General features: G+C 42.8%; 1 protein-coding gene across 6 annotated transcripts in view; it reads right to left on the reverse strand.

The window, feature by feature from the left end:
* Positions 1-540: 540 nt before the first annotated feature.
* vgll3 (vestigial-like family member 3) overlaps positions 541-26,636 on the reverse strand; it is a 34,998-nt gene continuing 8,902 nt past the window's right edge. For 2 of the 6 annotated variants that reach the window (XM_070893010.1, XM_070893009.1), the window contains exon 4: positions 23,283-25,083. In XM_070893010.1, the coding sequence (XP_070749111.1) occupies positions 25,040-25,083 (44 nt within the window). In that variant the 3' untranslated portion in view covers positions 23,283-25,039. Of the gene's footprint in view, positions 1,032-23,282; positions 25,084-26,636 lie in introns of those variants that run through there. The other 4 variants (XM_070893008.1, XM_070893007.1, XM_070893006.1 and 1 more) reach the window with 4 other exon arrangements.

Below are 26,636 nucleotides of genomic sequence, written 5' to 3' on the forward strand. Positions count from 1 at the left end.
ACCTGGACTATCGCTATGGCCTTACTCGAGGTTGGGGTCTCTACAGTCAAAGGTTTGCGAATGTCATTTCATGGCCAAATGCCAAGTACAAAAAAGTCTATGAGCATATGCTCCAAATGTCTTTCAAATTCGCAAATGTCCTGTAAGGCGTCTTAGCTCGGCGACATAACTCACCACTTCCTGGCCTTCAGACCTGTTGTAGGTGCAGAACCAGTACCCCTGCCATCAGAACACTTTCCTTCGGGTTCAAATGCTTTCGGACCAGTGTGCTCAAATCATCGTATGATCTCTCTGTGGATTTCGCTGGAGTAAGCAGATTTTTCATGAGGCCATACTTTGGTGCCCCACAGACGGTGAGGAGAATCGCCCTTCATTTGTCAGCGTTCACTTCTCCTTCCAGCTCGTTAGCCACAAAGTATTGGTCGAGTCGCTCCACAAAGGTTTCCCAATCATCTCCCTCCGAGGATTTCTCCAGGATGCCCACTGTTCTCTGCATCATTGGATTCGTTATCTGTATCTCGTCACCAGTTGTTGTGTATGAAGAAAGAGTCTGACTAGATACTGTGAGCTTAAAGTAAAATGTGACCTCAGTCTTTTATTGCAGGTCTCCAGAGTGCCTCTCCAAGCTGTGAGGCCTCCTTAAATACCTGTGCTCCCAAGGGATTATGGGATCACTTGGGACTCCAGGGGATGAGCCCTCTGGTGGCTGTACAGGGTATATACAAGTTTACATTTATAACACACTGTATAATAGGTTTTGAACTTAGAGACAGAGAGAGAGAGAAAAGTGGATGGCCTGTCTCGGTCCCCACCTCGTAAGGTGTAGGCCACGTAGGGGATTTACTATAATACAATAACATCTCCAGCGGAGACCCTCCCCTTCCCATATCTTCAGTGCACCGTTGCTTCACAAAGCGCATTGGTGATTGATGATGTTCGTGAGTCATGCTGCAGCTCCCACTTCTCCATTTTACCTCGGCTTCGGTCCTGGCCAGTATCGTCCTGACAATCGTGAGGATCCGTAACATGGTCTGTAGGAAACAAAATCAGTGCAGTATTTACTCTTTGGCAGTTTTTAACTGATTAATGTGAAACCACTTCTTGTAAACGCCGTTTCTTCCCGGTAACTGAATCAAATAAACCGCAGGGTTCAATCAGTCTATAATCGTATGCGGTCCCCACCACCTGGGCTCAAAGGCAGCTTCTTGTTCCCATAATTTGGAATCATTACAGGGTCTCCCACCTCATATTCAAAGGGATGTACTTTCTTCTCAAAGTACTTTTTAATTTGTCTTTTTGACTTCCCCAATTTGGTGGCCACAAATCAATTGATTGATCTGATCGGTGTGATCTACTACTTGTTCCAGCCACTTGGAACTACATGGTTTCATTGTCAGGGGACTCATCCCTGTCAGTGTTAGCTGGCCTGGTGTTCTCATGAGCCTCCCTGTCATGGCCTGAGATGGGGAGACCCCTGTTGTTCTATGAGGTGTGGACCTCATTGCCATTAAGCATATTGGCAGCATGTTAGCCCATTGAGTGGGGTGGTCCACGCACAATTGTTTTAGCATTAACTTGAGGGTCCTGCTCCCCCTTTCAACCCCTCCGGATGACTCGGGGTGGTGAGCAATATATAATTTGTGTTTTATCCCCAACATTTCCTGCAGGTTGGTAAAAATTGTCCCATTAAAGTGTGAACCTTGATCGCTGTCCACTTGTACTGGCACTCCCCACCTACAAAACACATGATTCAATAGTGTTTGGCTGCCGTGATTGCGGTGTTGGAGCGGCAGAGGAATGCTTCGATCTATTTAGTGAATTGATCCACCACCACTACGGCATGCTGAAAATTGCCTTGTGCCTGTGGAAGTGGCCCAATGAAGTCTATCTGGAGGTGAGTCATAGAAACGTAGAAACATAGAAAATACGTGCAAGAGTAGGCCATTCGGCCCTTCGAGCCTGCACCACCATTCAATGAGTTCATGGCTGAACATAGAAACATAGAAACATAGAAAATAGGTACAGGAGTAGGCCATTCGGCCCTTCTAGCCTGCACCGCCATTCAATGAGTTCATGGCTGAACATTCAACTTCAATACCCCATTCCTGCTTTCTCGCCATACCCCTTGATCCCCCTAGCAGTAAGGACCTCATCTAACTCCTTTTTGAATATATTTAGTGAATTGGCCTCAACAACTTTCTGTGGTAGAGAATTCCACAGGTTCACCACTCTCTGGGTGAAGAAGTTCCTCTGCATCTCGGTCCTAAATGGCTTACCCCTTATCCTTAGACTGTGACCCCTGGTTCTGGACTTCCCCAACATTGGGAACATTCTTCCTGCATCTAACCTATCTAACCCCGTCAGAATTTTATATGTTTCTATGAGGTCCCCTCTCATTCTTCTGAACTCCAGTGAATACAAGCCCAGTTGATCCAGTCTTTCTTGATAGGTCAGTCCCGCCATCCCTGGAATCAGTCTGGTGAACCTTCGCTGCACTCCCTCAATAGCAAGAATGTCCTTCCTCAGGTTAGGAGACCAAAACTGTACACAATACTCCAGGTGTGGCCTCACCAATGCCCTGTACAACTGTAGCAACACCTCCCTGCCCCTGTACTCAAATCCCCTTGCTATGAAGGCCAACATGCCATTTGCTTTCTTAACCGCCTGCTGTACCTGCATGCCAACCTTCAATGACTGATGTACCATGACACCCAGGTCTCTTTGCACCTCCCCTTTTCCTAATCTGTCACCATTCAGATAATAGTCTGTCTCTGTTTTTACCACCAAAGTGGATAACCTCACATTTATCCACATTATACTTCATCTGCCATGCATTTGCCCACTCACCTAACCTATCCAAGTCGCTCTGCAGCCTCACAGCATCCTCCTCGCAGCTCACACTGCCACCCAACTTAGTGTCATCCGCAAATTTGGAGATACTACATTTAATCCCCTCATCTAAATCATTAATGTACAGTGTAAACAGCTGGGGCCCCAGCACAGAACCTTGCGGTACCCCACTAGTCACTGCCTGCCATTCTGAAAAGTACCCATTTACTCCTACTCTTTGCTTCCTGTCTGACAACCAGTTCTCAATCCATGTCAGTACACTACCCCCAATCCCATGTGCTCTAACTTTGCACATCAATCTCTTGTGTGGGACCTTGTCGAACGCCTTCTGAAAGTCCAAATATACCACATCAACTGGTTCTCCCTTATCCACTCTACTGGAAACATCCTCAAAAAATTCCAGAAGATTTGTCAAGCATGATTTCCCTTTCACAAATCCATGCTGACTTGGACCTATCATGTCACCTCTTTCCAAATGCACTGCTATGACATCCTTAATAATTGATTCCATCATTTTACCCACTACCGATGTCAGGCTGACCGGTCTATAATTCCCTGTTTTCTCTCTCCCTCCTTTTTTAAAAAGTGGGGTTACATTGGCTACCCTCCACTCCATAGGAACTGATCCAGAGTCAATGGAATGTTGGAAAATGACTGTCAACGCATCCACTATTTCCAAGGCCACCTCCTTAAGTACTCTGGGATGCAGTCCATCAGGCCCTGGGGATTTATCGGCCTTCAATCCCATCAATTTCCCCAACACAATTTCCCGGCTAATAAGGATTTCCCTCAGTTCCTCCTCCTTACTAGACCCCCCGACCCCTTTTATAACCGGAAGGTTGTTCGTGTCCTCCTTCGTGAATACCGAACCAAAGTACTTGTTCAATTGGTCCGCCATTTCTTTGTTCCCCGTTATGACTTCCCCTGATTCTGACTGCAGGGGACCTACATTTGTCTTTACTAACCTTTTTCTCTTTACATATCTGTAGAAACTTTTGCAATCCGTCTTAATGTTCCCTGCAAGCTTCTTCTCATACTCCATTTTCCCTGCCCTAATCAAACCCTTTGTCCTCCTCTGCTGAGTTCTAAATTTCTCCCAGTCCCCAGGTTCGCTGCTATTTCTGGCCAATTTGTATGCCACTTCCTTGGCTTTAATACTATCCCTGATTTCCCTTGATAGCCACGGTTGAGCCACCTTCCCTTTTTTATTTCTATGCCAGACAGGAATGTACAATTGTTGTAGTTCATCCATGCGGTCTCTAAATGTCTGCCATTGCCCATCCACAGTCAACCCCTTAAGTATCATTCGCCAATCCATCTCAGCCAATTCACGCCTCATACCTTCAAAGTTAGCCTTCTTTAAGTTCTGGACCATGGTCTCTGAATTAACTGTTTCATTCTCCATCCTAATGCAGAATTCCACCATATTATGGTCACTCTTCCCCAAGGGACCTCGCACAACGAGATTGCTAATTAATCCTTTCTCATTACATAACACCCAGTCTAAGATGGCCTCCCCCCTAGTTGGTTCCTCGACATATTGGTCTAAAAAACCATCCCTTATGCACTCCAGAAAATCCTCCTCCACCGTATTGCTTCCAGTTTGGTTAGCCCAATCTATGTGCATATTAAAGTCACCCATTATAACTGCTGCACCTTTATTGCACGCACCCCTAATTTCCTGTTTGATGCCCTCCCCAACATCACTACAACTGTTTGGAGGTCTGTACACAACTCCCACTAACGTTTTTTGCCCTTTGGTGTTCTGCAGCTCTACCCATATAGATTCCACATCATCCAAGCTAATGTCCTTCCTAACTATTGCCTTAATCTCCTCCTTAACCAGCAATGCTACCCCACCTCCTTTTCCTTTTATTCTATCCTTCCTGAATGTTGAATACCCCTGGATGTTGAGTTCCCAGCCCTGCTCATCCTGGAGCCACGTCTCCGTAATCCCATGCAACTTCAGTACCCCATTCCTGGTTTCTCGCCATACCCCTTGATCCCCCTAGTAGTAAGGACTACATCTAACTCCTTTTTGAATATATTTAGTGAATTGGCCTCAACAACTTTCTGTGGTAGCGAATTCCACAGGTTCACCACTCTCTGGGTGAATAAGTTTCTCCTCATCTCGGTCCTAAATGGCTTACCCCTTATCCTTAGACTGTGACCCCTGATTCTGGACTTCCCCAACATTGGGAACAGTCTTCCTGCATCTAACCTGTCTAAACCCGTCAGAATTTTAAACGTTTCTATGGCCCTTGAGGTGAGGGCGCGCTGTGAAGCAAGGCTCGGTTAGTGCATGTGGGAGGATTGTGCTGCAGGCACGCTAGGCATTGTGCCACATTTTGGTTGATTGTTTCCCTCATGGAAGGCCACCAAGCTGTGGATGCTACCTTATAGAAGGTTACCAGGGCCGAATAGTGCCCTGCTGTGGGGTGGGAGTGAAAGAGGGAGAGCAGTTCCTGACCCACCTCTGGTGGAACACATACCAATGGGCAGGCGTTTGGTTCTCTTTTGAACATCAGCAACTGCTCATCTGAGTCCGGGGCAGTGGCTAGTCTGGTATTAGGAGCCCAGACTGTCGGTTGAGGAAGGGGTCTGCCTTCCTCATGCCAGGCGCTTACAACAGCATATGATCAGCTGCAAGGATTTTAAATCTAGGTGATCCATTGGGGAGGCCTTGCTAAAAGCATTGTAAGGCGCAACAACTATATCCTCTATCTCCCCATCAATCGCAGCATCCTTGGCTGCTCTGTCTGCTCTGGAATTTCCCTCACTATGTGGACCCACTTTTCTATGGGCTGCTAATTTTCCTATGAGGCAGCGCTGGAATCTCTGTTTAAGTTATGACCAGAGCAGGCGTAACCAGGGCCCATGGACCAGGGCCTTACCATCTATCATACAAAAGTCATTTTTGTGGTATAGGGGCAAGGAGAGCATGGTGTTTATAGCATTGACACTATCTGACCAAATATTCACGGGTCTATCTGAGGTTTCCTTCACAGCAGTTAGAAGTGTGCCGATTTCTGCATATTGTGAAGACTGTCTGTTGCATCTTTGCTGGATGGTTCTTTCTGGCAATACCACAGCATATCCGGTGTGGGGGATCCCTCAATGTGATATGAGAACCCATCGATGTAGACATCTGGGGCACCCTGTATGGACTCTTTCTGCACAGGATGGGTCTCAAAGTTAATCAGGGGTAACATACATTCATGCGGGTCCCCCTCATAGATTAGAAATTGTGGCAGCAATGTGGTGGTTTTGGAAATTGTATCAATGTCTCTTTCCATAAATTCCAATGTCCATTTGCTGAGGCGCTGCGAGGAAACTAGCGAATTACCAGGTTTCATCAGTAGTTTCAGAGGTGTGTGTCCGCTGTGCAGGATTGTAGCCTGTAACCCAGTAATAAAGGTAAAGTGATGTACCGACCAGAAGACGGCCAGTAGGTGGCGCTCGTATGCGGTATTCGTCTTTTCTGCCCCCTGCAGGATTCGAGACGCATATGCATTGGCTATAGTCGATCAGTTCACGTTTGGCACAGATCTGCAGTGAAGCTTTGTTCTGTGGTCCCGACCTCAAAATCAAAGGACTGCATGGGATCGGGAGGGATCAGATATGCGGCCTGTATCACTGCAGTTTTTAATTTAGCCACGGACTGGGTGTGAGCATCAGTCCATGCCGGGCGTATGTCATCACCCTGCAGTTTTATCAAATCATACAGGGGCTTTGCGCACCCTGCAAAGCCTGGACAAAGTTTCTTTGGTTCCCCACCAGACCCAATGATTGTACGGCTGTTTTGGAAGTGGATAAGTATTACTGTATTATCACTGTATTATCTCCACCTTGTGAGAGTCGGGGGACGATCCCTCTGGAGAAAGGGACACTCATAGAAAGGTTCTAATTGAACCTTATGAGGATCCACCTTTAGTCCCGCCTGAGCCAACAATGTCAAAAGTTTGTGCAAAAGGGACAGATGCTCCTCCATGCTGTCGGTTGCCAGCAGTAGGTCATCTATGTACTGCAGCAAGCAGGTAGGGCGGGAAAAGTCTTTTAAAATTGCAGCCATTCTTTTGTGGAAAATCATTGGGGTATTGCAAAACCCCTGAGGCAAGCATGTCCAGGTGTAGCTCTGGTCCTTAAATGTGAATGGCAATTTGTACTGGTCTTCCCTTTTAACAGGGATACTCCAGAATGCATTGGCGGTCGAGGGTCAAGAAGTACTTGGAACCAGCAAGAATTTGAGATAATATGGTGGGAGTTTCTCTTACTACCGGTGAGCAGGCTGGTGTTACAGAATTTAACTTTCTGTAATCAATAGTTAGTCGCTAGCTGCTATCAGGCTTTTTAACCGGCTGTGTGGGTGAATTGGTCGTGAAAGTGCCTGTCCTAACAACACCCTGCTCAACTAGGGATTTTATGGTGTCTCGGATGTAAGGGTGACTCTCCCTTGGGACGGGGTACTGTTTAGTGAATGAGTGGAGGGGTCTATCAATAGACTTTTTGCCTGCCATTTTTCCACAGCCATGCTTGCATGTGGCGAACACCGCTAGGTGTTCCTGAATTAGTTTTGCCACACCTTCATTTTTACACCCCGGAGGGTCATACTCAGATGGCTTTTTAATAGCAAAAACCAAGTGAGCATCTGAAATTTCTATCACTTTCGCATTATCTCTCAACCCAACCAAACACAGTCCCGATTGTAACCAACACCCCGCCATACTGATCCAAAACATCAACCCCTACAATTCCCCTTCTGTCGGAGGTGGTCATCAGCATAGGTGCTGGGACCTTACAGGTGAGGCCTCCCAACTGAAGTTCAGTGGCCTTCCCTGTATACGCGGTGGTTGTATCACCACTAAATCCTTTAAGCTTCATATAACCCTTGGCCGCCTCTACATGGCGTTCAAGGTATGGAGTGCGGATGATGATAACGGCTGAGCCAGTATCGATAAGCATAATCAGCTGCCGGCCCCCTTGTAAGACAACAAGGACTACTGGTCTCCCACGACCATTACGTCAGAACGACACTTCCGACCAATCTTTGGGGGCCAAACCCAGTCATAGGGTAGATCCTTGAAAGGGTCTCTCTAATGAGTGTGCATTGGCGACTGCGTGCACCAGTAAATGATTTTGCATCCCCCACGTGGCAATTTGGGTTTGTATGAGAGTTATCAATTGATTCAATCATTGATCCGTCCCAGAGGGCTTGGATTCATCCCTCGAGAGGTATCTATGCGTTGCACCATGGTCCGGTGCCTGTCTGGGTCTACTGCAGTCTTTTGCTAGGTGGCCTACCTTCTTACAATTAAAGCGCTGTCCCTTAAAGGGGTAACACCTAGATCCCTCCACTGTTGTCATGGTTTATTTGCGGTGAGTGGTGACTTCACCTTTAACTGGTCTTTTACCACCTCCCAAGCTATTTGAGCGCTGGTCTCTACATCTGTCCACTGATTGGTGGGCCTCATGGCTATGCCCAGGGTGGTTTTAACTAAAATGTGAAGTTGCGTCAGGAACATCTATTTAAATTGTTCCTGATTCTTTCCTACTGTAGCATTTGCGGGTGCCTGGTTCTGCGTACATTCATAGATATCGTTCAGGCGATTACTGAAGGCTCTAGGGGTCTCTTCCAGGCGCTGCTTGGTCTGATTAAGCGGAGCCATTAAGTTCAAGTTTTGGATCTCTAAGTGGTTTAGGATCTTGGTCGTGAGTGCATCGGCCGCTGTGCCATGTGGGAGGACTGCGTATGGCGGATTATCTTTTAGGGAAGTGGAACAGGCCAAGAGGAGGACTCGTGTTAAGTCTCTCTCTTCTAACTCGGGCTGACTTCTCCTGAAATTTGCCTATCTCCTGTTAACTTCCAGTGGGTCATCCCCATCATCAATGGGTCCCAACTCATGACTACCCGCCGTGGTGTCAACATCAGACATGGGCCGTGAGTCGGTATGGTTACTGGTGATGTGACCATGTGCATTACATCGTAAAGAAGTGGTTACTACTGCTACGGTTGGTCCCCGTGTCTCCAAGATATACCATCCTTCAAACTGACTGCCTTCCTCTTCCCAATCTGTCTCCCACTTGTCCCCTTCTGCTGCCTCTGTTATGGTTCCCCGTGTTACTGTGGATAGCAGGGCCTGCTGCTCCCCTAACTTACTTTTTAGGCTTGCTATTTCTAGTTGGCACTGGGAGTGATCTGCCTCCCTATGTGGCTTCTTAATTACTTCCCTTAATGCTCCCCTAGCATCTTCTACCTCTTGCCAGGGAGCCCCAAGTTTTCCAGATTTATATATTTTTTTTAACTCCACTTTGTTTTCATTCACTTCAATGACGGCTGCTGTGGCATTTAAATTTGAAAGGCTTTGTTGCTGTAGCAACGAAGCTGCCTGTTCAGCCCCTCTTTCTAATTGCCTAATACTGTCGTTTAATCGATCAATTTCTTGTCTCAAATGCTGTATTTCTCCCTCCTTTAAGACTTTCTTCCTTTTGCTCTTTTATATTTTGAATCTCTTTTTTGTTTTGTTGAATCTCCTTTACTTGCGATTCTTTTAAATCTTGTATCTCTTTCCTTAAATGTTGATCCTCTTTTGCATCCTGCCTCATTAACTCCTCATCTCTCTGAGTGCAGTAATGTGTGATGTATGCCAAGGGAGCATTTACCCATTTTAGCCTTAGCGCTCATTGATTTACTTTCTCCTGAATAAATGCCATGAGCTCCCCAAAGGATGCATGTTGGCCCTTACAGAAGTACGCTGCCTGTGCCTTTAACTCTTATATGTCCTTTATAGATACCTTTTTGTATACTTTCTCCTCATAGACTGCCTGTATGTCTTTTGCTGGCCTTCTGTACATGATCAATCCCTTCATCTTGTGTCTTTTGAATTTAACTGCTGGTGGGTCCACACTTAAACAGTTCCAACTATCGAGATGACTGCTGCTTAAGGCACAAATTTACTGCCTCATGGCCATAGTGTTGTCATGACGATAATTAGGACGAAAAAATACAATTATCGGCGAGAACCGAATTTCTAGTCCGTAATGTTTAAATAGTGTTGATGGTTCAAAAGAACCTCCAGGCACTTAAAAAATTTAGATTTAAACATAACATTGGATCAGCACTACAGATGATGTCAAATGGAAGTGGTGCAAGATTTCTTCCTCTGGGGAATTTGAAAGTCAGGCTGGGGTCTGACTCCTGATCAATACTGCACATTTACTATCAGTGCAAAGCGAAAGCTTCTTTACACTGATGCTAAACTTGTATGTGTTAATGCACACTAGCTTTATCTACATCATCAAGCTGTATCAGTCTGCACTAATCACAAATACATTGGGAACACATTGGTGTCTGAGATAATGTCAAAAAAGTTAACTGCATCCCCAAAAGCTGAAATCACTTGTATTCCAGCAAGGCTTGGATTATGTTAATACCGAGGATAATTTAGCACCATGAGCCTTTTCTTACAATATTGCATAAAGGCTGGATTGTTGTCCTAAAGTGGAAGAAATGTCTTATACTGCAAGAAGGGATCTCATCAAAAAAAGCATACTTCAATTAATCTATGGTTCCTTCATTCAATGTAATCATGTCAATGCTTATTATACATCTTCAACCCATGAAATTATATACCCTCTTTCCCCTGTCAATTTTTCCGCAATTGAAATTAGATGGTTTTTACTGAAAGCTTGTTTGTCTACCTCCTTTAAATAGGTTTAATTTCCTTAGAAGAGCAAGAGCTGTTATATATGTTGCTGCAGAAATAGTGTTTGAACACAAATTGTACATTAGTAAGGTTTGAGGGAATGATATTACATACCAGCTTTTTACAAAAAAAATTGTTTTCAGTCCATGGATTGAAATGAGAGAAGACTAAAATCAACATGAGTTGTAATTAAGAGCCAGTTAGTGGGGGCTCATTAGCTCTGTTGGTTAGAATGTGGTGCTAATAACGTCAAGCGAGCAGGTTCAATCCCCATACTGGTCATGCACCTTGCCTGGTGCTGCTTTACCTAAGTCACAGCAATTTCTTTCAACTAAACACACTCAAAAAAAGGCGAAGTAGAGCTATCACCTATCAAATTACTGTAAATGTCAGCGTTACTGACAGAAAGTCACAAAGGATCTGTTAAACCCTTCACAGCACATGCAAAAGGAGAAATGTTTCCCCACCCCTGTACCAGGCATGGGAGAAGGCAACTGAAGGTTGTCAGCACCAATCATCATAGACCTAGATGTGGCTGAGGGAGTACTAGGTCTTGAATTCCAGCAAGCTACCAGTGAATCGTACAGCTAACCAATATACTTCACCCGTGTGATCGGTTAGTTAATACATCTGAAACAAAGCACATGCACCAATCACACACTATAGAATAGATTACATAAACTTGACTTGAACATTGTGCTGAGTATGTATTAGCAAAAGCCCAGCATAAAATAAGGGGGAGGGATGGTGCCTGAAGACAAGGACCTATTGGCAATGTTGGATTGGAGGAGAGAGGAAGGGTGTGGGAGACAAGGAAATGTCAAAGATGGCCTAGCTGGAGGTGAAGACCACAGATGCATAAAGGCCATGATAGATGGCAATGTTGACCAGATGACCAAGGATATGGGTAGAATAGTTCATATGCAGGGTGGCATTGAGAGATGGTTGTGGATTTGAAGACAAGGAGGCTAAGGGAGTTGAGGTGAAGATGTTTACAGCACAGAAGGAGACCACGTGACCTATTGTGCCTGTGCTGGTTCTTTGCGAGAACAATCAGAAACTAATGACACAGCCCTGTTATCTCCCTATAGGCCTAGATCTTTCTTTGCTTCAAATGTTTATTCACTTTTCCAATAAAGGATGCAGTGGTCTCTGTCTCAACTATTCTCTGTAGCAAAGGATCCCATGTTCCAACAACTTCCTGTGTAAAAACTTTTCTCCTAACTTCCCTCCTCACTCTATTAGTGACAATTTTAAATTGAGACGACACCTTGACCTGTTCACTTGATCAAAATCTTTTAAAAATTCTCTATTAAATCTCCTCTTACCTTTCTCTGCTGCACTGAAAATATTATCAGTGTTTCTTTTATCTCTCTGTGCGTTCCTAGGATGTGGGTGTCGCTGGCAAAGTCAGCATTTATTGCCCATCCCTAATTGCCCTCGAGAAGCTGGTGCTAACCAACTTCCAGAAGTGCTGCGGTCCTTGTGGTGAAGGAACTCCCATAGGCAGGGAATTCCAGGATTTTGACCCAGCGATGATGAAGGAACGGCGATATATTTCCAAGTCAGGTTGATGTGTAACTTGGAGGGGAACATGCAGGTTATGGTGTCCCCATGCGCCTGCTGCCCTTGGCATTCTAGGTGGTAAAAGTCACAGGTTTGTGATGTGCTGCTGAAGAAGCTTTGGTGAGTTGCTGCAGCGCGCTGCAGTGCACCTTGTAGATGGTACACGGTGTACTGGTGGCGCAGGGAGTGAATGTTAAAGGTGGTAGATGGGGTACCAATTCAGCGGGCTGCTTTTTCCTGGATAGTATCGAGCTTCTTGAGTGTTGTTGGAGCTGCACTCATCCAGGCAAGTGGAGAGTATTCCATCACACTCCTGACTTGTGCCTTGTAGATGGTGGAAAAGCTTAGGGGAGTCAGGAGTCAGAAGATAACTATATTTATCAGGAGTGTCTCTAGATTCTCCTCATAACTATAGTTTACATCCGTGGCATTACCTTTATGAACCTAGCCTGTGTACTCTCTATGGCTTTAATGGGCCGAAAATTATGATCGGAGGCTTCTTTTGTATGAACGCCTCTGACCCGAAAAAAATCTACGAAACTACCTATTGGTCCCAGAAGAACTTAAGATTCCGGTCAGAGGCTTTCATTCACTGCGCAGCGCATGGAGACCTGTCTTTCATGTATGAACGCATCTGCTGGAATCATGTGGGCCTGGACCATCAATCACTAGTATTCTCATTGATAATAATAGGAACGCCGTTTGTATGAACTCCCATTACTCTCAATGAGAATACCCCCCTAAAATACCGAAACACAGCACAATAAATTTAAAAAACACCTCACATATTTCAAATTAATTAAAATTAAATGTAATTAAATGTTTCAGAAAAAAAAATTTGGGGAAAAATGTTGAAATGTGTTTTAATAGGGTTAAAAATAAATTTACCTTAATGGACAGGGTTTTTAATATAATAATGAATGATTTAATTTAATGTTTGCAACAAGACCTGGGTGTCATGGTACATCAGTCATTGAAAGTTGGCATGCAGATACAGCAGGCGGTGAAGAAGGCAAATGGCATGTTGGCCTTCATAGCTAAAGGATTTGAGTATAGGAGCAGGGAGGTTTTACTGCAGTTGTACAGGGCCTTGGTGAGGCCTCACCTGGAATATTGTGTACAGTTTTGGTCTCCTAATCTGAGGAAGGACATTCTTGTTATTGAAGGAGTGCAGCGAAGGTTCACCAGACTGATTCCCGGGATGGCAGGACTGACATACGAAGACTGAATTGACTAGGCTTATATTCACTGGAATTTAGAAGAATGAGAGGGGATCTCATAGAAACATATAAAATTCTGACGGGATTGGACAGGTTAGATGCAGGAAGAATGTTCCCGTTGTTGGGGAAGTCCAGAACCAGGGGTCACAGTCTAAGGATAAGGGGTAAGCCATTTAGGACCGAGATGAGGAGAAACTTCTTCACTCAGGGAATTGTGAACCTGTGGAATTCTCTACCACAGAAAGTTGTTGAGGCCAGTTCATTGGATATATTCAAAAGGGAGTTAGATGTGGCCCTTACGGCTAAAGGGATCAAAGGATATGGAGAGAAAGCAAGGATGGGGTACTGAAGTTGTATGATCAGCCATGATCATATTGAATGGTGGTGCAGGCTCGATGGGCTGAATGGCCTACTCTTGCATCCATTTTCTATGTTTCTATTTAAAAGTGTTATGCTGGTAAAAGTAGGCTACATGCTTGCTTTTACCAGGTGTAAAAGTTCAAAGAACATTTGCTGGGCATGAATTGGTCAAATAGCCGATTCTCTGCCGCGCAGATGTCCTTCTCCCGGGGATGCATAGAATCTCTGTAAAGAAATTTTGTCAGATCGGAAAAGCCAGTTTTCGGTGCATGTGCATCGCGCTGCGAGAACCGGTTTCTGCGAGGCCTGGCAGGGTGCGTGCACACTTCGTACAGACCTGGTGAGGCCGGAATTTTTGGCCCAATAATTTTTCCACAGTAATGGAAAGAAAATTGGGCAGGGTGTAAAACAGGCTAGCAATTCACTATCATTCTTTTTTGCACTGCCATCCAAGATGAATTTTACCTTTAATAATATTAGTGTTTTCCTTACCCACAGCAACTGCATGAACATACCTTTATGTAAGCAATGATCAGTTTTGAATTTATCATTTGTTACTGAATTTCAATCCGTATAGCTGTACATCTAGATGATATATTGATTATAAACACATGTCCAAAATGTAATTAGGCAAAGCTCCAGAATGTTTATCTCCATTATTCAATTTGGACTTGCTGGCCCCAACATCTTCACCCCCTCTTTAGGCTCAGCAGCACAGGTGCGATTGTGTTCTTCAGAGGATTTAATTAGTTCAATCAAATCCTATTTCTACAAAACTCAAATTCAATTTCCAACTAAACACCTATCCAGCTCCTATTTGGTGAGTAACTGACATAGCATTGACGACTTTGGTACTGTGGAGGAAGACGTAATTTTTCTTGCCTCTAATTTTGCTCGAAGCTTATCAGTTTTAGATATGTGTCATCTAGTTCTCCATCTCAAGTCAAATAACCCACGTTATCTATAACATCTGTTAACATCTGACTGACCTGGATCATGCATCCCCCCCCCCATAATTTTCTTTTCCCCAATAAAATAAAATTCAGTTCTGCAAGTGTCTCTTCATAACTTAAGAGCCCTAAATCCCAGAAACTGCAGATTTTTTTAAAAGCTCATGCAGCAATGCACCTCTTTAACTAGAAGGGAGCCCAAGAATGCTGCAGTCAGTTTCTTCAGGGCCTTAAAAGGGACTGCCTATTGAGCGCCCGAAGAAACTGGCCACCAGATGCACGGCACATGCTGCTGCCAGTCACAGACCAATTTTGCAATGGGGCCTGAAACAGGCATTAGGCAGCTCTTGTAAATACTCATCCTCTGAGCCAGCAACCTATAGGATTTAACTGTCACAACAGTTAATTGAGAAATGTTGCCGAATCAGTAAGACTTGAGTTATACTTCCTATTATGGAGCTGATCCGTGTTAGACCGTCTCGGGTGGGAGGGGGAAGAGGAATTTCACACTACTTGGCTTTAGATTGGGATCTGACTCAAGTTAAACTTCTATTTTCATGTCTGTGTACAACTGAAACTGCTTTACATTTATGTAAAAGCTGCAGTTAAACTATATCATGTAATGACTCAACCTGCCATTAAAAATACCACCACGCTTGCTTATTTCCTTGCATAACTGCATATCACCAATAGTATAGCGATAAATATGCAAGTAGTGAAATTATTCTCAGTACATTTTGCATTGTATTGCATTGAACACAAAAGATAGCCAATTCTGAGGTACACTACCAGGCACATTAACTTTGTATCACAATTGTAATATATTTTTGGTATTGTAGGAAATTCTCCTTTAGTAGCTCGTGCTATGTTAATGTTATTCTATTATAATGTTACTGATAGTTCTATGTCTTCATAGAATCATAGAATCATTACAGCACAGTAGAAGACCATTTGGCCTGTCGAGCCCATGACTTCAGCTAGTACCAATCCCCTGCCCTTTCCCCGTAGCCCTGCAATTTTTTTTCCTTCGGCTACTTATCCAACTCCCTTTTGAAAGCCATGATTGAATCTGCCTCCACCACCCTCCCATGCATTGCCTTCCAGATGATAACCACTCACTACGTTAAAAGGTTTTCCTCATGTCACCTTTGGACCTTCTTCCAATCACCTTAAATCTGTGTCCTCTGGCTATAGACCCTTCCACCATTGGGAACAGTTTCTCTCTATCTACTGTGTCTAGATCCCTCATGATTTTGAACACCTCTATCAAATCTCCCCTCAACCTTCTCTGCTTTAAGGAGAACAACCCCAGCTTCTCCAGTCCAGCCATGTAACTGATGTCCCTCATTCCTAGAGCCATTCTTGTAAATCTTTTCTGAACCCTCTCTAAAACCTTCAAATCTTTCCTAAAGTGTGGTGCCCAGAATTGGACACAATATTCCAATTGTGGTCGAACCAGTGTTTTATAAAGGTTCATCATAGTTTCCTAGCTTTTGTACTCTATGCCTCTATTTATAAAGCCCAGGGTCCCGTATGCCTTTTTAACTGCTTTCTCCACTTTCAACAATTTGTACACATATAACCCCAGGTCTCTCTGTTCATGGAATTGTATCCTTTATATTGCCTCTCCTCGTTCTTCCTACCAAATGGATCACTTTGCACTTTTCTACGTTAAACTTCATCTGCCACGTGTCTGCCCATTCCACCAACCTGTCTATGTCCTCTTGACATCTATCACAACCCTCCTCACTGTTCACTATACTTCCAAGTTTTGTTTCCCAGCACCAGAGTTATGAGCATTCACGGTTCTGTGCTTGTTTTGTTCTTTCCTGTCACTTAGCCAATTTCGTATCCATTCTACCACTGTCCCTTTTATTCCATGGGCTTCAACTTTGCTAGCAAACATATTATGTGGCACTTTATCAAACATCTTTTGGAAGTCAATGTACACCACATCAACCACATTGCCCTAAACAACCCTTTCTGCTACCTCATCAAAAAACTCAATCAAGTTAGTTAAACACAATTTGCCTTTAACAAATCCATGCTGGCTTCCCTTAATTAATCCTCACTTGTCCAAGTGACTGTTAATTTTGTCCCAAATTATCATTTCTAAAAGCTTCCCCACTATCGAGGTTAAACTGACTGGTCTGTAGTTGCTGGGTTTATCCTTATACCCTTCTTTGAACAAGAGTGTAACATGTGAAATTTTCCAGTCCTACTGGCCATAATCTTCCAAGAATGATTGGAATATTATGGCCAGTACCGCTGCAATTTCCACCTTTATTTCCCTCAGCAACTGAAGATGCATCCCATCTGGTCCTGGTGACTTATCTATGTAATACAGCCAGCCTTTCCACTACCTGCTCTGTCAATTTTTATCACATCTAATATCCCATCCAGTATCTCAACTACCTCCTCTTTCACCATGACTTTGGCAGCATCTTCTTTCTTGGTAAAGACAGATCCAAATTAGTCATTTAGTATCTCAGCCATATTCTCTGCCTCCATGTGAAGTCTCCTTCCATCTTGTGGAAATGTACATCGACTGAACATGAACCAACGGGTACGGTAGCATAGTAATTATGTTACTGGTCTAGTAATCCAGGGGCCTGGTCTAATAATCCGGAGACGTGAGTTCAAATCCCACCACGGCAGCGGGGGGGAATTTGAATTCAGTCAATTAAACAAATTTGGAATTAAAAAGCTAGTATCAGTAATGATGACCATGAAACTACCGGATTGTTGTAAAAACCCAACAGGTTCACTAATGTCCTTCAAGGAAGGAAATCCTTACCCAGTCTGGCCTATACGTGACTCTAGACCCACAGCGATGTGGTTGACTCTTAACTGCCCTCTGAAATTGTCTAGCAAGCCACCCAGTTGTACCAAACTGTTACGACAAAGTCAGCACTATAGTACCTTCATCACATGGGCTGCAGCGGTTCAAGAAGGTGGCTGACCACCACCTTCTCAAGGGCAATTAGGGATGGACAATAAATGCTTGCCTTGTCAGCAACGCCAACATCCCATGAATGAATTAAAAACAAATCTCTTTAAAGGCAGCCCAGTGTTCAATTACAGTTTTACCTGCCAATCTTTGATTCCAATTTACCCAGGCCAGGTCCGTTCTCAACCCACTGAAATTGGCCCTCCTCCAATTAAGTATTTTGAATCTAGATTGCTTTTTGTCCCTTTCCATAGCTAACCTAAGCCTTATGATACTATGATCACTAAATGTTCTTCTACCGACTCTTGCTCCACTTGACCCACCTCATTCCCCAGAGCCAGATCTAGCAATGCCTCTTTCTTCATTAGGCCAGAAACGTACTCATCAAGAAAGTTCTCCTGAACAAACTTCAGAAATTCTTCCCCCTCTCTGCCTTTTACATTATTACTATCCCAGTCTATATTAGGTTAATTGAAGTCACTATTCTTGCACCTCTCTGTATTTCCCCTGCAAATTTGCTCCTCTATATCCTTCCCACTAGTATGTGCTCTATAGAATGCACCTAGTAGTGTGATGACATCTCTATTGTTTCTTAACTCTAACCAAATAAATTCTGTCCTTGCTCCCTCCAGGACATCCTCTCTCTCCAGCACTGTAATATTCTCCTTAATACTGCCACCCCACCTCTTTTCTTTCCTCCCCTATCTTTCCTGAACACCTTATATCCAGGAATATTTAAAACCCAATCCTGCCCTTTTTTGAGCCAGGTCTCCGTTATCGCCACAACATCAAATTCCCATTTGACTATTTGTGCCCACAGCTCACCAACCTTATTTGCCACACTTTGTGTGTTAACATACATGCACTGTAAACCCATCTTAGACCTTGTATTTTTTCTTAGTCTGACCCCACCTAATACCGTACTATCTCGTACTCTAGTGCTAACTGTATCTCCCACTCTTTCATGCACCATGTTTCTCCTTTCCAATGCTACATCCTGGTGCCACCCCTTGTCAAATTCGTTTAAACCCTCTCCAGCAGAACTGACAACCACCCCCACCCGCGAGGATATTGGTCCAGGCTCTGCTGAGGTGCAACCCGTCCGGCCTGTAAATAGTCCCACTTTCCCCAGAACCTGGGGAGATGGGACCAACCTATTGCTAAACACAGAGTATAAAACAGAGATTGTGCACAGGTACAAAAGTTCAATGGTAACAAAGCCTTCCAAAAAAAAGTACGTGTTAAAAGTTTTTTTTTCATCCTCTAGTTCCCCACTATATCGCCAATCGCGGACTATCCCATTCAGGCTATTCAAACTCTAACACTGTTTACAGCAGTCAAGAGACCAGCGAGCAGTACACTGCAAGTATTTAAGTACCTACGTGCAAAGCTCTGCCTTCACCAACAATTCAAGTAGCCTGTGCAAACGCATCATCATTGCTGAAAGCACTGTTGATTCTGAGCTCTTGTGGGTATTCATTACTTCTCCAGTCACAGCTTGGATAATTGGGCACTAGTTAACAAGGAAGTGGGACAAGATATCAACAAGCAGCCTTTTCCATTGTTAGTGACTCTGCTCCTCTGTTCGCACTGCTCTTATATTTACAAATATGATCTGTACAGAAGCATGCCTCAACCATGCATCATAACAGGTTAATGCCGCCAGTGATGCCCCAGATTAGCAGTTTGTTCATGTGCTTCTGAGCTCCTCTGCTCTATTCCATCTAAATGCAGTGTTATTATGCATGACACACACACTGATATACTAGTTTAAATATTTTGCATTAGATTTGAAAGAAGTCGGAACTGGTCTCAGATTTATACTCCAGTGAAGGTACTGTTATCCAGATAATTGCTAGGTTCTGGAGCGAATTTAACCTGTTACAGTGCATGGCTGAAGCACTCATCTGCACCATTTATACACATTTGGAATCCGTGACTTCCATTGAGATGTTCAGGAGGAAACATCGCTCCTTACTTTGAATTAAGAATGAGAATAGGCTATTGATACTACAGACCATGTATGGTTTGCTCTGTCGTGGACTTTACCCAATTTATTTAATCCCTTGAGGGAAAATTCTGCTGCTCCAGAACGCCAAAGATAATTTGAGCAAAACCTCTCCGCATTTAAAACATCAGGATCATGTCTTTCAGTCTTCTGCTTCCTAATGAAAGCACCCGGAGTTTTGTGACTTTCCCTTCAGAAATTAGAATGTACCGTCTGGAATTAACTCTGTCCCTCTTCTGTCACACTTCACACGGCATCAAATGTCCTTTTGAAGACAAGACGCCTTCATCTATACAACTTTAGAAATAACTTTTGAGTATTTAGAAGAGTGAAATGCATCCCAGAAATATATTTCAGTGGAGCACAGGATGCTACAAACCCTGTTTCACAAATTCATGAAAGGCCTTTCCAGAGTAAGGGTTTTTGCATACGCTGTAGATTTCTCATCCAACTGCAATGTAGGGATTAGTTTGTTTGAAAGTTGTCTCTGGCCCGCAAGAGCAAACTGTGGTTCATATTAAACTACCTTCAGGACAGCAGAGCATCTAGAACCGTGGGTGTATTTATACTGCACCGAACGAATTGCTCCCGCAGTCACTTTGGTTTTAGACCTTGACATCAACTCTCCCGAAACCCAATAAACCCAATCTCACCTCCTGGGTTTATATTTCATAATGACGTATGTGTGTGAGAGAGAACATCACAATGCGCAGACTGCATGCGCACGTGACAGCTAATATAATGAAAAACGTTTGCTAAAGGAAACCAAGAGGGGCCAGCAAACTGCATAAAGATGTTCCCTGAAATCCCCAATGTTGCCTGTTGCAGCCGCTCCACAGAGCACGTTTGAACCTGCCCTGCGGAAGACCACGTTGGTACTGCCTTCTGTGGTGGGCAGTTCGAGTCATCATCTCATATACAGTCCCTCGAAATCGAGGAAGACTTGCTTCCATTGTAAAAGTGAGTTCTCAGGTGACTGTACAGTGGGAATTACAGTCTCTGTCACAGGTGGGTTGAAGGAAAGGGTGGGTGGGGAGTATGGTTTGCCGCACGCTCCTTCCGCTGTCTGTGCTTGATTTCTGCATGCTCTCGGCCACGAGACTCGAGGTGCTCAGCGCCCTCCCGGATGCTCTTCCTCCACTTAGGGCGGTCTTTGGCCAGGGATTCCCAGGTGTCGGTGGGGATGTTGCACTTTATCAAGGAGGCTTTGAGGGTGTCCTTGAAATGTTTCCTCTGCCCACCTGGGGTGCGCTTGCTGTGTAGGAGTTCCGAGTAAAGCACTTGCTTTGGGAATCTTGTGTTGGGCATGCGGACGATGTGGCCCGCCCAACGGTGCTGATCAAGTGTGGTCAGTGCTTCGGTGCTGGGGATGTTGGCCTGATCAAGAACACTTTGGTGCATCTATCCTCTCAGGGGATTTGCAGTATCTTGTGGAGACAGCGTTGGTGATATTTCTCCAGTGATTTGAGTTGTCTACTGTATATGGTCCACGTCTCTGAGCCATACAGGAGGGTGGGTATCACTACAGCCCTGTAGACCTTAAGCTTGGTTCCAGATTTGAGGTCCTGGTCTTCGAACACTCTTTTCCTCAGGTGACTGAAGGCTGCACTGGCGCACTGGAGGCGGTGTTGGACCTCGTCATCAATGTCTGCCCTTGCTGATAGAGCTCTTCTCTTCAGCAGTTCCAGTATGATCAATGTGAGACCATTGGTCTCCCTCCCTATTCACACACCACCTCCAACTCAAAGGCTGCTGTGTAAATACGCTCGCATTGTCCTTAATCAGGTCTAATCGGTGGAGATCTTTTATATGGCATAGTTGTGAATTTCTAGAGTGTAAACACAGTTGTTGTAGTTGTTAATGTGACTTATAAGTGTTACTTACCACCATCATCATCCTAGGCAGTCCCTCGGAATCGAAGAAGATTTGCTTCCACTCTTAAAATGAGTCCTGAGGTGGCTGAACAGTCCAATACGAGAGCCACAGTCCCTGTCACAGGTGGGACAGATAGTCGTTGAGGGAAAAGGTGGGTGGGATAGGTTTGCCGCATGCCTGCGCTGATTTCTGCATGCTCTCTGCAGGTTACTTACCACCCGCCTATTTATAACAGATGTGTAATTTCGATGAAGGGATTAAGATAGTTCCCGATTATCACAGTGAGAGATGTTGAGTGATGCTTTCATTGCTCACTTTATTTAGTAGCCCGAAAATCTTTCGAATATCTTACTCCTCGATTATGAACAAGTTGAAACGTCCATGAAGTTCTGTTGGTCGGAAGTCAAGTCTAAGAAAGCTCGAGTTGAAATTTGTGACATGTGGATTTGTACCGAACTGACTTTATATTCATTGGGGATGCTATTAGCGATAATCAAACTTAAACTCTATTGGGGTCCATTGCTGTCTTTCAGTGCTTTAAAGGGGATCGCGTGTTGTAGGGCTGAAAGAGAGAATTTTACAGTCATTTAAATTCACAAATATTTGAGATTTAGCGGTGCAATAGCACCAGGTTTATCAGCAGACCCATTACTTTCCACAAACGGATCTCATGAAGTTCTATAGATTTAGTCCCGATAAGTCAAATGTCCGTTCTCCAGACACCGATATCACAGTTGCCCAACATTTACAAGCCAATGGAGGTAACCGATTATTTAGCAACGTCGTTAAAAAAGGAATTGATCTCCACATTACAAGTTTCCAACCGGAGCACATCACGACAGCTGTTCCGTATGTGTTGTTGGTAAACGCTTATGTAATAGGAAATCTCAGAATCTATCATCACAGATCTGCACCCATCACAAACATTGACATTATAATGATCAATCGCGGTTTTCAAACTGGACGATGCATTCAGATGATTGTATTTTCCTTAATAAAGGTTAGAATTGGTCTTACCGAATTGGCGTTACTGTGTACAACACTCCGAGTTTGTACTTTACATGTTGATATCATTTTCACTCTTGTATATGCTTTAATATCCTGAGTTGCTTTACAATTGGAAATGGGCAAACTATATATACACATATATATATATATATACACTCATATATTATATATAATGTGGGAGTTATAAATATATACATAAGTTATATTTAAAGCTATATATACAAGTTATATTTAGATTGCATTCCCTTTAGAAAGTTTAAAATCGTTGTACTATATATATAAAATGCTATTTCTTGTTAACAGTTTGGTCTTTCAGAAGTGAATTCTTTCTCCGCCTGTCCTTCCAATAGTCTGCAATATTATAATGTAAAAAAAGCCGCCCATTAACACACAAACTATGACAGCTGCAGAAATTTTAACAGAGCAAATTCATAACAAGCTTTTGTATGTCGCTGCAGATGGTTTAAATCTGATCCGTCAACAATTTCACCACTGGGGAAATTACAGTGATTGTTGGTTCTGTACAAAGAAAAATGACTGAAGCTGTTATTCTAGAATCGGCCTAATTGTGTGTATATAACGTGAGGTCTGGAAAGAGGGAAAAGAATGTGACACTCTTTACTGTCTATTAGAACATAATTATTTGAATATGTTTTCTACCGTCAAGAATAGAACTAAGATGGCAAGAGATGCAACTAACGATGTTTGCAAGTTAAGTTTCCTTTGCGAAGCACAAGATTGCGAGTTAAAATAACATTCTCCTTTGAATACATATTTGAATTGTAAGCAATGTTTTCAGCAAGTATTCTTTATTAACATCAGTGAGTTTTACAGTTTACTGTACAAATAATACTGAAACAAATTCGCTGAGAGAAATTTGCTACAAAATTTTCCCTTGGTTTTTGCCTCACTTTTAGCGCCAATACGCATTTTCATTATAAACAGAGAACAATATATGTAACATCTTGGAAAGAATATATTCAACACAGAATCCTGACTCCATTTTAAAAAAAAACAACGTCCAATTTTTTAAAAGACTTTCAAAATTGATAGTAGACAATAATGTTCCTATGTCGAAATTGGATCTGAAACGTCATTTATTGCCTTCAGAACTATTTACAGCTTGCATGTTAGCTCGAATGTGTGCATTACTTTTTCACTGTATCCAATGTGTTTTTTAATATGATCTGCCAGACCTTCTTTATAATAATCTCTGAATACAACCGCGAATAGGAAATGTGTCTTATAGCTTCCTATTAATTGAGAGCAGCTCCGAAATTACCCTTTTACCATCTCCCTGTAGGATGATTGGTATAGCTCTCAAACTTGGCACCACAGAGGGTAGTTTTTAAAATTTGCTTGCGGGAAAAAAATAGTTCCATTTTACAAACACGCCAAAATAAACGCAGTTATGATCGAATAACTAAAGGCATAAAATAAGGTACATATTTAAAGTATTGCAAGTTCTGTTGCCATCTTTTAGGTGAAACTGTTTTTTGTTTTACGTTTTCCTTTTTGTGGCTGCCATAAAATGTTAAAAATGAGTGCCAAATGTATCAACCATTCCTTTTATAATTATCAGCCATTTAACTTGAACAAAATCCTTGTAGAATCTTGATGGCAAGACTTGTGTGTCCTTAAGTTGGAGCACACTCTCAGTGTAAAACACTGCCCTCTTTTTCTCTTTGGTTTCACTAAAATGCTATTTTAATTCCAGAGAAATACCTTTTCCATCATTTCTTTTTTTACAATAACGTGGTGGAAAAACTAATATGCTGACTGTCAACAAAATGTAGAACTATTCAGCATGCTCCTATAGTGGGCCAAACAAAATGAAAGGACTTTAAACCTGTATTACTTTAGGGCATGGTAAAAGTGCTACTGCAGTCCACAAAATGGTTAACTATACTTAAATAAGTAAGAAATCACGAAAAAATGTAGAAATCCCTGGTAGAGTCACATTACATTTTTAACAAAATCACAGTATTAGAAATTTATAAAAACTCTAATACTTCACATACCTTTTATAAAACCACAAAAATAAAAGAATTTTCTGTTGTGCCTAATACAATTTTCCACCCAGTGCTTCACCCTCAGAAAATGTACTTGAAGCAGATCTTCACCCAGCAAGTTGTGTTAATGGTCCTTTATAGCCATCGAATTCTACATAAACGAGGTTATGAAACCCATTGTTGGATGCTGAAAATAAGTAGCCCTGATATCTTGCTGCGACAATAATTATTGATTCACTTCATCACTGAGATCATCATAGATTCCACAAATGTACTTTTCATTTACTCTCAAACATTTTGGCAGCTTGTTCAAAGTGGATCCACATAGAATCCCCTTTATTTTCCATCATAACAATTCTGCTGTAGATAATTGGTTGAGAACAAAGACTCTGGATCATCAGTTTTATTCCACCAGATTGCTCAGATGCATTTTTTCTTCAGCCTGTGAGGGATCCACCATACCAAAGGGCTGAAACCAAGATGAAATGGAGACATTTCATTTACAAGATTGCAGAATCAAGCCTAAACAAAGTCGATCTAGAACCAAGTAGGCTCTTTGCTTTTCTCTTGATGCAGAAGCCCTATTAAAAAAATTGGAAATGTAACTATGTAGTAAGACTAGCTGCAAAATATAGTTTTCCAATTTATCAGCATTTGCCTTAAAGTTATCATCTCACTTTTTAGACAAATAAAAAGGAGGAAAATATTTGAAATCCCACTCAAGTTGATGCCTATGAATTTTCATGGGATAGGAAAGGTCAATGAACAATACACTCTATTGCAACAAAAGAGGAAGATAATATTGTATTTTACTATGTTTGAAAAGGATCAAAACTGGAACCGTTGCGATTTGTATAGCTCACACCACATGATGCAAGAAACCAAGGGGAGTGAGACTCCAGCTTTATAGATGATTTCATAATTTTCTTTAAGTTCCTTTCGCTAGTACATACCTACAGACTGTTAAATAGCAACAAAATAAATATCTGACAGAAATAATTAAAAAAGTTTATTAAAGATTGCAAAAAAGGCAAGAATCTATGAATTGTTTATTTTAAGCTGTTGGCTCTTGTTGGCAAATAATTGAAATATTGGTAGTGCTTCTTATTTAATTGTGCAACAGCGCCATGCTTTTGGTGTAGCATGTATAAAAGTTCACAATACTTCTACTACAACTTTAGCAAATAAGGCAGGGGATCATGAAAAGATCACAAGCAAGCTCTTAACAGTAAAATGCTGTCTTGAGTCAGTAAAATATTTTATACAATGGTAAGTAAGGCTTAAATCTTTAGAAAGAAAGAACGAAAGAAAAAAAGACTTGCATTTATATAGCACCTTTCACGACCACTGGACGTCACAAAGCACTTTACAGCTAATGGAATACCTTTGAAATGTAGTCACTGTTGTAATATGGGAAACGTGGCAGCCAACTTGCACACTGCAAGCTCCCACAAACAGCAATGTGATACTGACCAGGTAATCTGTTTTAGTTATATTGATTGAGGAATAAATATTGGTCAGGACAGCAGGGATAACTCCCCTGTTTTAATTCAAAATAGTACCATGGGATCTTTTACGTCCACCTGAGAGAGCAGGCGGGGCCTCGGTTTAATGTCTCATCCAAAAGTGCAACACTCCCTCAGCACTGCACTGGAGTGTCAGCCTAGATTTTTGTGCTCAAGTTCCTGGAGTGAGATTTGAATCCACAACCTTCTGACTCGAAGGCAAGTGTGCTACCCACTTTAAATATGCTAGCATGGTGACACAGATGTTGGTATGCTAATACAATGTACCACACAGTGATAAGGCATCGATTTTCCTTAAGGGTTTCCTTCATGGGGAGTTTCCCATCTTGGCCTTTCCATCAAGATGGAGCAGCAACTAAAGATTAACTATCTCCTCAAAGGATGGAAGGAGAGCTCCAAGAATGAGTTGCTCCAGGTTGGTCTGCCACATCTCCTAGCAACCAGCAGAAGAGTGACACCAGCATAAACCCTGGGCCCAACACCAAGCCCTTCAGCTTGAGCGGCCATGGGGAGAACTATAAGGAGGGACTTTTATTTGAACAGCTTAAATAAATTCTTTAGCAAATAAATAGGAATACTGTCAGATACTGCATATTATAAGCAACAGC

The sequence above is a fragment of the Pristiophorus japonicus genome, chromosome 11 (genome assembly GCF_044704955.1).
Source record: "Pristiophorus japonicus isolate sPriJap1 chromosome 11, sPriJap1.hap1, whole genome shotgun sequence".
Taxonomy (NCBI): domain Eukaryota; kingdom Metazoa; phylum Chordata; class Chondrichthyes; family Pristiophoridae; genus Pristiophorus; species Pristiophorus japonicus.